Source organism: Ovis canadensis, chromosome 22 (genome assembly GCF_042477335.2).
Source record: "Ovis canadensis isolate MfBH-ARS-UI-01 breed Bighorn chromosome 22, ARS-UI_OviCan_v2, whole genome shotgun sequence".
Taxonomy (NCBI): domain Eukaryota; kingdom Metazoa; phylum Chordata; class Mammalia; order Artiodactyla; family Bovidae; genus Ovis; species Ovis canadensis.
Genome location: NC_091266.1, coordinates 36,119,773 through 36,131,958, shown reverse-complemented (window position 1 = coordinate 36,131,958; position 12,186 = coordinate 36,119,773). Strand labels below are relative to the sequence as shown.

Below are 12,186 nucleotides of genomic sequence, written 5' to 3'. Positions count from 1 at the left end.
GAAATAGTCCAGAAGAGAGAGCACCTAAAAATGATCCCAAATATCTTATGGTACATAAGAGCAAGACATCCCCGAAATGCATCTCATGTCCTTTGTTCTGGCTCACCCAAAAGCCATCCAAGTCAATGACACGATCTCGAGAGTGATTTTGGCCACCAAGAAAGACTGCTGTATAGGAACAGCATACACTGGTTCTTTAGTCAGATGTGAGATCAAATCAGTCAGTCCTAAAGGAAATCAGTCCTGAATATTCATTGGAAGGACTGATGCTGAAGCTCCAGTACTTTGGCCACCTGATGCGAAGAGCCAACTCATTGGAAAAGACCCTGATGCGGGGAAATAAGAGAAGGCAGGAGGAGAAGAGGATAACACAGGACAAGATGGTTAGATGGCATCGCTGACTCAATGGACATGAGTTTGAGCAAGTTCTGGGAGATGGTGAAAGACAGAGAAGTCTGGCGTACTGCAGTCCATGGCGTCACAAACAGTCAGACACGACTAAACGAGTCAGAGATAGTTTCAGAGTAACTTTAGTTCATCAGTCAGTATCTTAGAAGTTGTTTATGAGAGCTCAATTATAAAGACTGATTTGTTGTAGATAAAGAAAATTGAATTCCTGGGAATTCCCTGGCAGTCTAGTGGTTAGGACTTGGCGCTTTCACTGCCAAGGACAGGGTGTGGGTTGGATCCGTGGTTACTAAGATCCCACAAGTCATGCAGCAAAGCAGGGGAAAAAGTAAAAAATTACTGAATTCCCGACATTACAAAGAACAGACTCCAGACCAATAATTCTCAAGACTTCCTTCTGTTTCAACATATGTGGTAAGTAACAGCAGTTTCACACGGCAGTAATAAGGGGAATGGGAATAGGGTGGCCCCTATTCTCATGGTGGATGGCTTTTGTTTCTCTTTTTGAGGGAGCGGTCACTTAAGAAACCTATTTTGAGGCACCAACTACCATCCTCTAAGCTCAAGATTCTTGGTCAGTCCACTTACCTGAGTGGTAAGAAGCGTGTCTTATACAGAATGGCTCCCAGCGTCCACTGAACCTCTCGGTCATAGACCAGCTGTGCTGTCTGCAGATTTGGATAGTCATAGGGAAAGTGGAATCCTTCATGAAGAACTTGGTACATCCAAGCCGACTTAAAACACTGATATCTGTGTGAAAAAAATAATTTTTTAAAGGAAGAAAAAGAAAAAAAAAACCTAATGCTTTATGCATATTCTCACTGTCAAAAAGACCCCTCTCTCCCCATTTCACCTTCCTCACCTCTAGGTGGAGCCAAATCTGAGCCTACCTTATCTTCAAGCTGCCTGCAAAAATGAGGCACACCTCCAAGCAAGGCAACAACACTACTGTGACCATGTTTTTCTTTTGCTTTCTTTTTTTCCCCTAACAACCTTTACCTTCAGAGAGCACATTGAAATATCTACAAATGTAATTATATGATGTTTGGGATTTGTTTCAAAAGAACCAATTTGTGGGGTAGGAAAATAGATGAAATAAGAAGGGCTAGGAGTTGACAGCTGATAGAAGAGAAGCTGGGTGATAGGTACTCAGGAGTTCATTATACTGTTCTATTTTCATTTAAAATTTTTAACTAAAACATTTACAAAATGGGAGGACTGATGAGCCAAACTGGCAAAATATTGATATTTATTGAAACTAGGTGACAGTTACACGCGTGTTTCTGTTACTGTTCTACTTTTCTGCATGTTTGACATTTTAATAAAAATGTAAAACTAAAAAGACCACCACTTTTGATTCCAAACCACTTGTAGAAAACACTTTTTGGTCACCACCAGTCTGTCTCCCTTGGATTCAGTAAAGTAAGTTCACTATTTTGGCCTCTACCCTTCAGAAAATCAAAATCTAAAATAACCAAATTCTCTTTCAGTGTAAATCTAATCTGTACTGTCACTCTCTCTCACTCATTGTTCATACATTTTAAGGCCACACCTAAAGGAGAAAAGGCAGTTACTTACTTGAGTCGATGCTCATCTGCATGTGATGAAAAGAGGCCATTCTTGAATCTCTGAGTGAGTACTGACCAAGCCATGCCACAGTAATCCTGGAACAAACAGAGAAATGATGCAACATGAAATGGGAGGTAAACTCTGTAATTCCCCTATAGTCAGTTTTCCATTTCCAAAGTTACTTGTGGGTTATTAGTTAACAGGAAAACAGAAATGGTATATTCAGTCATTTAACACTGTGCCAGGTCCTGGGCAAGGCAAGTCCTTGAACTCAGGCCACTAGGTGACTTGAGTGGCGTAGGAATACTCCTTTTTATTCCTGTTGCCTCCATGTCCATACAAAGCCAGCCTGACATGGCTCCTGAGCCTCTTAAGCTTTAGAGATGGGTAAGGTTAGGACCGGGAGTAGCAACATCAAAAGCCAAAGACAGCTTCATTCTACCCTATATACGACTGACATGAACAAGTCAAACGGATGGAACAGAATGGTCAAACATCTATCACTGGCCTGTCTCCTTCTAATTCTCACCAAAGGAATCATTCCTTTTGGTTTGTTTAATAAACTAGTATTTCCTGAATGTCTACTTTGTGGCTCTAGCAGTGAATAAAACAAAAATTTCTATTTTTATGAAGCTTACCTTCTAGTGGGGGGGGGCAGACAATAACCAAATATACATGCATACATACATACATACACACACATATAGACAAAGAGTGTGTCAGATAACATAAGTGCTCATGGGAAAGATAATAAAGCAGGAAAGGGAAAAGGGTACTATTGGGGAGCGCTGCAATTCTGCATAGGATGGCCAAGGAAGATGCCACTGGGAATATAACAGTTGAGTCAAGGTTAAAAAAAAACAAAGAACAAAATCATCTTTACCCTGAGAAAGAGAACATATTAAGCCACTAGCAGTTTGGGCAAGTAATAACTTGAGTCCTATGGTGTTCAAGGGAAAAGGATTTGAAGAAATTTTAAAATGAGAGTAAGATTCAGGCCATGGACAGTTAGGGAACGTTGGAAAGGAAAGGAAATATGACAGTATTCCTGGAGGCTGGAGAGGAAAGGGCAAACACAAACCAGGCTTTCCTCAATATTTCTTAGGGACTGCCTTTAGGGAACAGAACAGTACATATACTACATATATTATTTCTTCTGAAAGCCCTTATACTAAGAGAAATTGAAGAAGACAGAGGGAGGGGACAGATCTCCCCATAAGTTTTTCTGCTAAAAGAGAAAAATATTCAAAAATGAAAAAGAGACGAGTCCAAATTGAACAGGAACAGGAACTGTGGAATACTAGCTAAACTTTTACCTGTCCATACTGGCCTCTTAAAAGCTCAAGGTAAGAAAACAAAAGTGGACTTGCCCACCTGTGTGACATCATCTCCAAAAGCATTTACACCTGGGAACACCCAGTAAGGGGAAAATATCTGGAGATCACACTTTGTCCACAAACATTAAACAAGACTATTGGCAAGCTGGAGGAAAAACCATTAGCCACCATGACAACATTAGATCTGGGTGGTAATTTTGGTAACTGGACACTCATGGAGACCTAAGATTAATTAACTAGCAGGCAGTAGAGCATAGCAGGTTACTTCTCTAAGTTCACCTCCTCGTCTGTAAAATAAGGGCTCACAGGGCTCCTGCCAAGAAGCCAGTGAGCTCACACATGCAAAGCCGTTTGCACGGCGTCTGGTACAAAGTTAGGCATCCAATAAATGGCTGCTGCCAGCATGAGTCATTTTATTATTAATAATGTACCTGAGCAGCCTTGGCAAATGTTGGCCCATGGTAGCGGCCACCGATGCGCAACACATCCTCTGTACAGTAAAAGAACTCGGAGAAACCATAGAACTCGCTGTTGTTGAAGTCAATGGGCGACTGGTAGATGCCGTTCAGTGAGGCCTGGCTGGTGTTGGAGCGAGCCAGCAGCGGGCTCAGCATGGCCCCACAAGCCGCCCAGTCCCCTCGTCCTCGGACATGCAGGACCTGACTGTTCCTTTCCACCACATCTGTGAGTCCCACAGGCAGGCAGGGATCCAGAAAAGGATTGTCGGGACTCAGACCTGTCTTGTGGCCCAGCAACCTGTCACAATAACAAAAACAAAACACATCACTACTGCACCCAGCTTCCTCAAAGATGCTTCCCAGAGGTCTTGTTATTCTTCTACATGACAGTCCTAAACACAAGGATGAGCATTATCACTTAGTTGCATCACACGAACTTTTAAATTATGCAAATTCAATTTAGAAAAAGAAAGAGAAATATGGCAGTGATTTTGTTCAGTCTTTTAGTCAACACACATATTTCCCAATATATAGTGAAACTGGAGATGCGAATCTGCTATTCTCCATCTGGCCTTCATTACCACTTGCCTCTTAAAAGTGAAAAGATTTCACCATGCTGATCACAGTTTTAATGTTCCAAGAGACAACTGGGAGGAGGTGAAGTGGGAAGGGCTGAGGACTGTCCTGAGGACAGTCCCTGGCAGTGGTGCAGTGGTGATGGATGGCAACAGTGACCCAGGACATGCCCAGCTCTGCGGGGGAGGGAGGGCTAAGTTTTGATTCCCACAATGGCCATCACACAGCTCTGGTTATTTCAAGTCTACTTGTCCGGCAATGAGAGATTAATATGCAGATCTGGCCAAAGGAAATTAAGTGCAGACCAAATACAACTGTAGTTTGCCAAATACAATGAACTATTCATCAATTCCTAAGACAACTGTGGATGAAGATGCACACACACGTGTAAAGGCTGAAGGACGGAATGTGGCAACACAACAAAATGCTTTGGAACAAGCGGAGCCTGTTTTGAGGATGTGACACTACCTGTAAGGAAAGTTCAGAAAATTATCAGAAAGAGAGAAACATTAAGTTTTAACATCGTAGGAAGCACAGGTTTCTCTATACATTAGCAGCTTCACAAGATGAGTAATCAGTCTTCTGAATTAGCTAACTTAGATACATAATGAGAAAAAACTGACGCATGAGAAGATGATGCAGGCCTGTTCTGAAGCAGCAGAAAACAGCAGGCAGATATAAAGGAGGAGCAAAACAACAAAGGAAGAAAACGGAAAAGGAAGCACAGCAGCTAATGAAGAAGGACCAAAACAAAATTGGTGTGAAACTTCCACCGTAATTGTTCTTCAGATACCACGGTGCCAATGGGAGCCATCTGAGCTCTAGGCCAAGCAACACTTGTATGGAGGCCTGGATACGTAAGAGTATCTTCAGAACACAAACACGCTGCTTGATTTTAATGCATTCATCAATCATCCGAATAACAGACTTCTCCCAAAGCACCCTGAACTCTTAGGAGCTGAGACTCAGAAAAACAAAAGACTTGAGACAATATTTTGTCTAACACACTCCCTGTATAAGACAATTGATTGCTGTAGAGAAACAATTACAAATGGGATACACCAGTACCTTTTCAAGCTATTGTTTCCAGCTAAACAAATGGGGGTGAATAGTTTCATGGTGGAAAAGAACTCTGTTCTCTATTATGCTGTCCTTTAATGGGCATGATGATACAAAGAATTTTAAATACTAAAAACCCCACAACTATATTATTCTACGGTTTAAATACTTCATCTGGCACACAAATGAAGAATCAGTGATCAGTCCAGTGCTGGAGGAAAAAGTGTATACTCTGGACTTAGAGAATATTTTATGCATGCTATGGAATCTTTAAGTCCCACGTAAAAGGCAACTCTACTGTAATTTGGCAAACAGATTCTGAGCACTTCCATGTGGAAGAAACTTCTGGAAGCTATGTTATACTACACAATTTAAATTAATGACTTAATTGATCTCACTTATCCTGTGATGCCATGTCTGAAGATGGGCATAGCAAGAAGTCACTGCAATAAGCCACTGTGCTTTTCTAAGTCCTAATAACAAAGATTAGAAGGCACTCCGATGAAGATCAAATGGGACTACTAATAGACATGCTCCGAGAGACAGTGATGGACAGGGAAGCCTGGTGTGCTGCAGTCCATGGGGTCGCAAAGAGCTGGGCACAAATGAGCGACTGAACGACAATACAAAGCTACCCCACTGGCAGGGGTGGCGAGGAAGGAGGAAGCAAGGACATATCTATTAATATCTTGGTAGGATATAACCATTTCTCCCAAATATCTGCAGCCTGCCAACATTCTATTTCAGAATCACAGATCCCATGTCAAGCATACCTGTTCTTGTTAAGAGTCTCATTCAATACAAGATCTTCATAGCGCTGCCGGGCAAAGTTGCCCCCAAAACCCAGAAAGGTCGTGACATAAACCCTATACACGTGTTCAGTGTGCTGCACATCACAGCCCAGGTTGAACTCAGCTAGCAAGATCTTCGCAGCTTCTTCCTGCGATATGATGTAAAAGAAATTTTAGTTTTGGTTTCTAGAAAGGTATGACATTGCTAATACACCAGGTTTCATTTGCTATGACTACTCTTTAAGACATTTTGTGTTATTCTTTCATCTTCATAGAGCTATTTTAAACAAAGACATAAAATGACCCTAACCTTGTCACACGATTAACATAGTCACGAACTTCAGAGCTGGTGACTTTTAGAGTTTAATTATTACACAGATGATGAAACTTAAACCCGTATGACCGCCCTACTCAAAAATGTTTGCTTGTTCCTATCTACAGATAAAAAAGCCAAATCCCCTAGCATGGCTCCCAAAACTACTCATGATTTAACTTTATCTTATCACTTCCCAGCATTCCCTATTACCACACTTAAAAACCCCATACTACAACAGGCTATTCATAATTCCCTGGACATTCTGGGCTCTTTGCTGTTTTTTCTGTGCTTTTGTGCATACTGTCACCTCCGTACAGATGGCCTTCCCTTAACCTCCACTATGCAAAGGGCTGCTATCATCCAAGGACCAGGTAAATACCTTCCTTTCCATGAAGGCAGCATGGAAGGCACCTACTCAAGCCTTTGTGAATGTGGTTCACGCTGTCAGTGCCCACACTGCCGTGGCTCTCTGTTTAGACCCAAGATGCTCAAACAGAGGTGATTTTGCACCGTCAGGGGCAACTGGCAGTGTCTGAAGACACTTTTACTTGTCAAAACTGAGAGTTTGGGGGATATAGGGGCATTATGACATCTGATAGAGGCCAAGGATGCTGTGAAATATCATACAATGCACCAGACAACCTTCCACAACAAAGACTTACTCAGCCCAAAATGCCAATTGTGCCAATGAGGAGAAACCCCAGTTTAGATCAAATTATAGAACTGTCGTGGTCTGCCTGTTATCACAGGCTGTCTCCACTGATAGATCACAAGCTTTGGGGGCAGTGTAACATGTCTTATGTCTTGCACATACTAGGTGCTGAAAAATGTTTTATTTCTTTTTCTTCTGAATGATAAAACCTCTCCCTCAAAATGCATTCTTTACGTTCTAGTAAGGCAAGGAATAACAAGCACAAGATGGAATTCCATCTAAAAGAAAGGGAATAACATCTAATGAATAAGTATTTTTCAAATACTGTACTCTGGGATTTATATTATCATGTTTAATCCTCAGGCAACTCTTCCAGATAAGTAGTATAATTATAATAGCTAAAATAGCTATTTAATAGCTTTTATTACATGTTGGGCAGCTTGTTAAGTACTTTATACAAGTGGTATTATTTCATACTAACAACTTTATGAAATAGATAACTACTATTCTCTTTTTATACATGAGGAAACTGAGGCTCAGAGAGGTAACTGACCCAAGATTACATAAGCCAGCAATGATCTGAAGCAATATATGGACCTAGGACAGTCGGTCTAAGTCAAAACATAGTACCCTTCCTTCTCAAAGATGGGCATTCCTAGCAACGGAATTTCCCCAAAAAGTAAAATACCTCTTGTGGAGAAAGGACAGAAGTTGAGGTAGGAACTTCATAAGCAATTTGGAGAGAGGCTCCTCCCATATCCAGTATCCCTACTGTCCTCCTGCGTCCTGTCACCAATTCCTGGGGAGCCTCAGCATCAGCTTCTGAAATAAATGAGGTAAGTTAAAAAGCAATAAAAGAAAGCAAATTGGGACTGAAATAAATGAGGAAAGTTAAAAAGCAATAAAAGAAGCATGTTAAGTTTTGAAAAAAGAAGGAAAAAAGAAATCAGAATTAGCACTTACATGCTAGTGATTGGTTATGACATAAATCTTCAGCCCTTAGAACTGTCTTAAGAAGACAGTATCACTCACCATCTTCATGGTCAAATCTTCCCAAAACAAAGTTGATTCCAATCCATGCATAAACCCCTAAGTAAGAAACATAAAAGCCCTTGCTTAATTCTCTACTGTAATAGCATGTGTACACCTCTCCACAGCTGCTCTTTCCCCCTTTTCCTGGAAAAAAAGTGATCATAGTATTTTATTCCACACTCTTAGTGTATGAATTTAAAATTTTTTATCTGGTGATGTTTTTCCCTTTTAAAATTATTTGCATTTTCTAAATTTCCTATAATGAATAGGAATTAATGTGTAAAAATAAATAAAAGATGTAAATCTTGGGGAGTTCTAGCTCTGGGCAAGACAGAATTAATTAACCACACTCGCCCTGTCCCCCCACTGAATAAAGTATAAACTCTGGATAGAATGTACAGAGCAGCTGTCTGAGGACTCTGAAAGTAAATGACAGAAGGCACGCTGGGGTAGACATGAGACTTTCAAGTACCACCAAAATTGCAGCAAGTTTCCCATTTTCCCCCCTCAGATACTGTCTGGCCTGGACTGAAAACCAGCTTGAAATACAAAACCAGATATGCACAGAAAGAACTACAAGGCCCTGTTTTGGGGTCCAAGGACCAGAAAAGGGGACTCCAAAGGTTCAGAAGGGAGGGCCGGGGGGAGTCCCTTGCTTTCTGAAAAAGGTGGTTCTCTGCTACTCCAGGCGATCCTGCATCGGCACAGGGAGAGACTAGGGAGATGCCCATCTCTGAGGAGTATGGACCCTTTCTGGCCAGAGGAGCCATGGCCTCAAGAGTTGAGGCAAAGTCCTATTGCTCACTTTTCTCCCTCTGTCCTCTACCATTTAGCCCTGGATACAGATGCAGTCATGGGAAATGCATGGCACACTGGGCAAAGTAAACCCCTGACTTCCTACCGAAGGACCATGAAAGTGAGCTGCAGGGAACCAGACAGTCTTGGGGAGATAGTGGAGAGTTGCGAATGAGGTGGTGTAGGAATTCCTGGGCTCACATATGTGATCTGACTCTAAACATATCAAAGGTTCTGAGAACTGACCTACTGGCTAGTCAATCCATTTGTATGGGCTGTGCCTAGGTGCAGATTGGTCACTGGCTGGCACACACACAGGACAAATCCTAATCTCAGTGCCAGAATCAAAAGAATCACCGTCCACAGAAAGCAGGTCAAAAGTTCAGGCCTGAACCTAACCAGTCTGCTAAGACAAAAAAATTAACATTCCCTTTATGACTGAAACAAAACCCACGGTCTAACAATGTAATACTCAAAATATCTAGGATACCATATAAAACGACTTGACAAAGAACTAGGAAAATCTCAACCCATAAGGGAAAAAATGCCAACCCTGAGATGACACAGGTGTTGGAATTATCAAATAAGGCAGCTATGAAAAATGTTCAGTCACTCTATTGTGTCTGACTTTTTGTGACTGTTTGGACTGTAGCCTACCAGGTTCCTCTCTGTCTACGGGATTCTCCAGGCAAGAATACTACAGCGGGTTGGCATTTCCTTCTCCAGGGGATCTTCCTGACCCAGGGATTGAACCTGGGTTTCCTGCACTGCAGGCGGACTCTTTACTGTCTGAGCCACCAGGGAAGCCCCAAGGCAGCTATACAGCCAGGACATAAGAGCAGTCTTCCAGTGAATAGAAAGAGTCTCAGCAAAAAAACGGAGTAAAACCTAATGGGAATTTTAGGACTGAAAAATGTAAAACTGAGATTGAAAAAGGTGAATCTGTTCCTCAATGTGAACTGCAACTAGAAGACAAACAATTTTCTGTTTTTCAAGAAACGGAAATATAATTCATCATAGAGGGCACATTTGGGCAACATGACACCACGCATGCAACTCCCCCCCAAAGCTACAAACCCCAAGCGCAAGCTTTCACTGCTCAAGGCCCAGTACCTTCTTGCTTTCCAGAGATCACTTCTGCCTGAGACTGAGAAAAGAGGAAGTCAAACTCCAGAGGTAAATCTTTCACTAGATCAGCCAAGATAGCCAACTGCTTCCTGCAAGGAAGAACCAAAAAAAAAAAGCCCTAAAGAGTTAATGGTTAAACCCTCTTCTCACAAACAGCCTCGACTTGACCTTCTACTTAGCCTTATTAGACCCCACTGTTCACTGACCCAAGCCACTTGATCCTTGCTTCAGTTTGGTACCCCCTTCAATTTCAAAGTCTTAAAATTACTCAAAAGCATAGCCTCCCTGTTAAAAGGCAATATGGTAACAGTAATACTTATCTTTTATATAATGCTACAATTCAAAAAGTATTAAAAGATAAGACTATGGTTCTATGCCTCTCACAGGCTAAGTATGGATAAGCTGCAGGAAACTGGAGCACAGTTTCATAATCTATAAAATAAATGTAATTACACTATTCCTAACCACCATGAAAGGAGGCTGCTAAACTGAGGAACACACTCTCATCCTCAGATCTTACACAACACAGAAACACATCACCACACAGGAAGAAGACTTTGGCCCACAAGTTTTTATATGATGCTTTACATAAACTCTTAAATTTCCTTTTCCATATTTCAAGGGTTGATTTTATCTTGATAAAAATCTTATCATTTGGAAAAGCCAGAGCAGGACCAAAATCCAAAGGTCATAATTTGGGGATGATGCTTGAAGCTTAGTATCTACAGGGCCATTCTGTCCTCTAAAGTTTTATGTTACTAGTATGATCGGGTAAGGACAAGCCAAGAAACAAAGCTAGAAGTAGTAATATGAATCTAGAGACAATACTGGTTGAAAATAAGAGTAATTATCTTGGATTTTAAAAATTACTCATTACAGAAATATTCTGCTGGTTATACTGGTTGTCAACATGACTTGGTAAAGAATGTTATTAGCCCTTGAAAGTGAAAATTATATTTAAAATAATAACTTCCCAAGATAATGTCAAGTATAGTTTCTAAAAAGCTCATTGTTATATACAATAAATTTTAAAGATAAAAACTTCACAGAGGGAACAAGAAGTGCTATTTTTGCCATTCTTACTGAATATGCTTCAGTAAGCATACTCAAAGACGACACCAAAGAACACCCAAATATCCAAAGGCTTGCTGGTCTGGTGATGATGTTGAAGAATGGGCAGCAACACACTCTGCTGTTTGAAATGTACATTACTGGTAGAATCTTTCTAAAGGGTGATCTGGGACTAGTATCAAAATTGTTAATGTGTTTAAACCTGTGACCTAATAACTGTATTGTAAGACAGCTATTGCATGAAAGTCATCAGACAAGAATACAAAGGAGAAAAATACTGCAGCATTACTTGTAACAGTGAAAAACTGGAAATAATCTAACTGTATGTACATCAGTAGTGACTGGCTAAGTAATTTATGGTATATTCATACAATGTTATAGCATACAGATGTTAAAAAGAAATGAGGTCAATTTCTATCTACCTGTATTGACATGAAAAGAGTTCCAGTTCCAACAGGTTAGAAAACAGTATATATAATATTATCCCAATTTATGTTAATAAACAAAACGCTCTTCATGTATTTCACAGGATAGGACGGAACACTGGTTTTCTAAAATTCAATACTGCTTCTTTATTTAAAAAAAAATGTCTATGGCAAAATGTTGACAACTGCTCAAGCTGGGTGGTAAGTAAATGGGGAGTCACACACTGTTCCCTCTACTTCTATATATATTTGAAATTTCCCATAATTAAGTTTTTTTCCTTATCACTTTACAATTTTCTTATAATATCGCTTTGTAGTTCTTTAAAGCTATTTCTATTACAAAATAAAAAGGCAGTAGAATAAATTCTATTAGTTTAGGCCTTTGGCAAAGAAATAAAACATCCTGCTAATAAATCCAAAATACAGTACAGGTGATCCACCCCCATTTTGAATATTTCTCACAAATACGAATAAGTAACAAAGTATTAATTATATAAAACAGGTTCTTCCAGGGATTGTTACACTTATGTCAACAACTATAGCTACCTTAGAGGTTTCATAAGCCCAGG

At 40.5% G+C, this 12,186-nt stretch overlaps 1 protein-coding gene and 1 pseudogene across 7 annotated transcripts in view; one reads left to right on the top strand and one right to left on the bottom strand.

The window, feature by feature from the left end:
* The window catches only part of ENTPD7 (ectonucleoside triphosphate diphosphohydrolase 7), a 39,474-nt gene that overhangs the window by 8,282 nt on the left and 19,006 nt on the right, over window positions 1–12,186 (bottom strand). For 5 of the 7 annotated variants that reach the window (XR_011252065.1, XR_011252068.1, XR_011252066.1 and 2 more), the window contains exons 6-12: window positions 10,107–10,210; window positions 8,199–8,255; window positions 7,855–7,988; window positions 6,181–6,347; window positions 3,746–4,070; window positions 1,987–2,072; window positions 997–1,158 (exon numbers count right to left, since the gene is read on the bottom strand). Coding sequence is in view for 2 of the 7 variants with exons in the window: in XM_069567224.1 (XP_069423325.1) it covers window positions 997–1,158; window positions 1,987–2,072; window positions 3,746–4,070; window positions 6,181–6,347; window positions 7,855–7,988; window positions 8,199–8,255; window positions 10,107–10,210 (1,035 nt within the window). In the remaining 5 variants the exon portion in view is untranslated. The remainder of the gene's footprint in view (window positions 1–996; window positions 1,159–1,986; window positions 2,073–3,745; window positions 4,071–6,180; window positions 6,348–7,854; window positions 7,989–8,198; window positions 8,256–10,106; window positions 10,211–12,186) is intronic. The other 2 variants (XR_011252069.1, XM_069567225.1) reach the window with 1 other exon arrangement.
* Window positions 4,561–5,126, top strand: LOC138427897 (receptor-binding cancer antigen expressed on SiSo cells pseudogene; annotated as a pseudogene).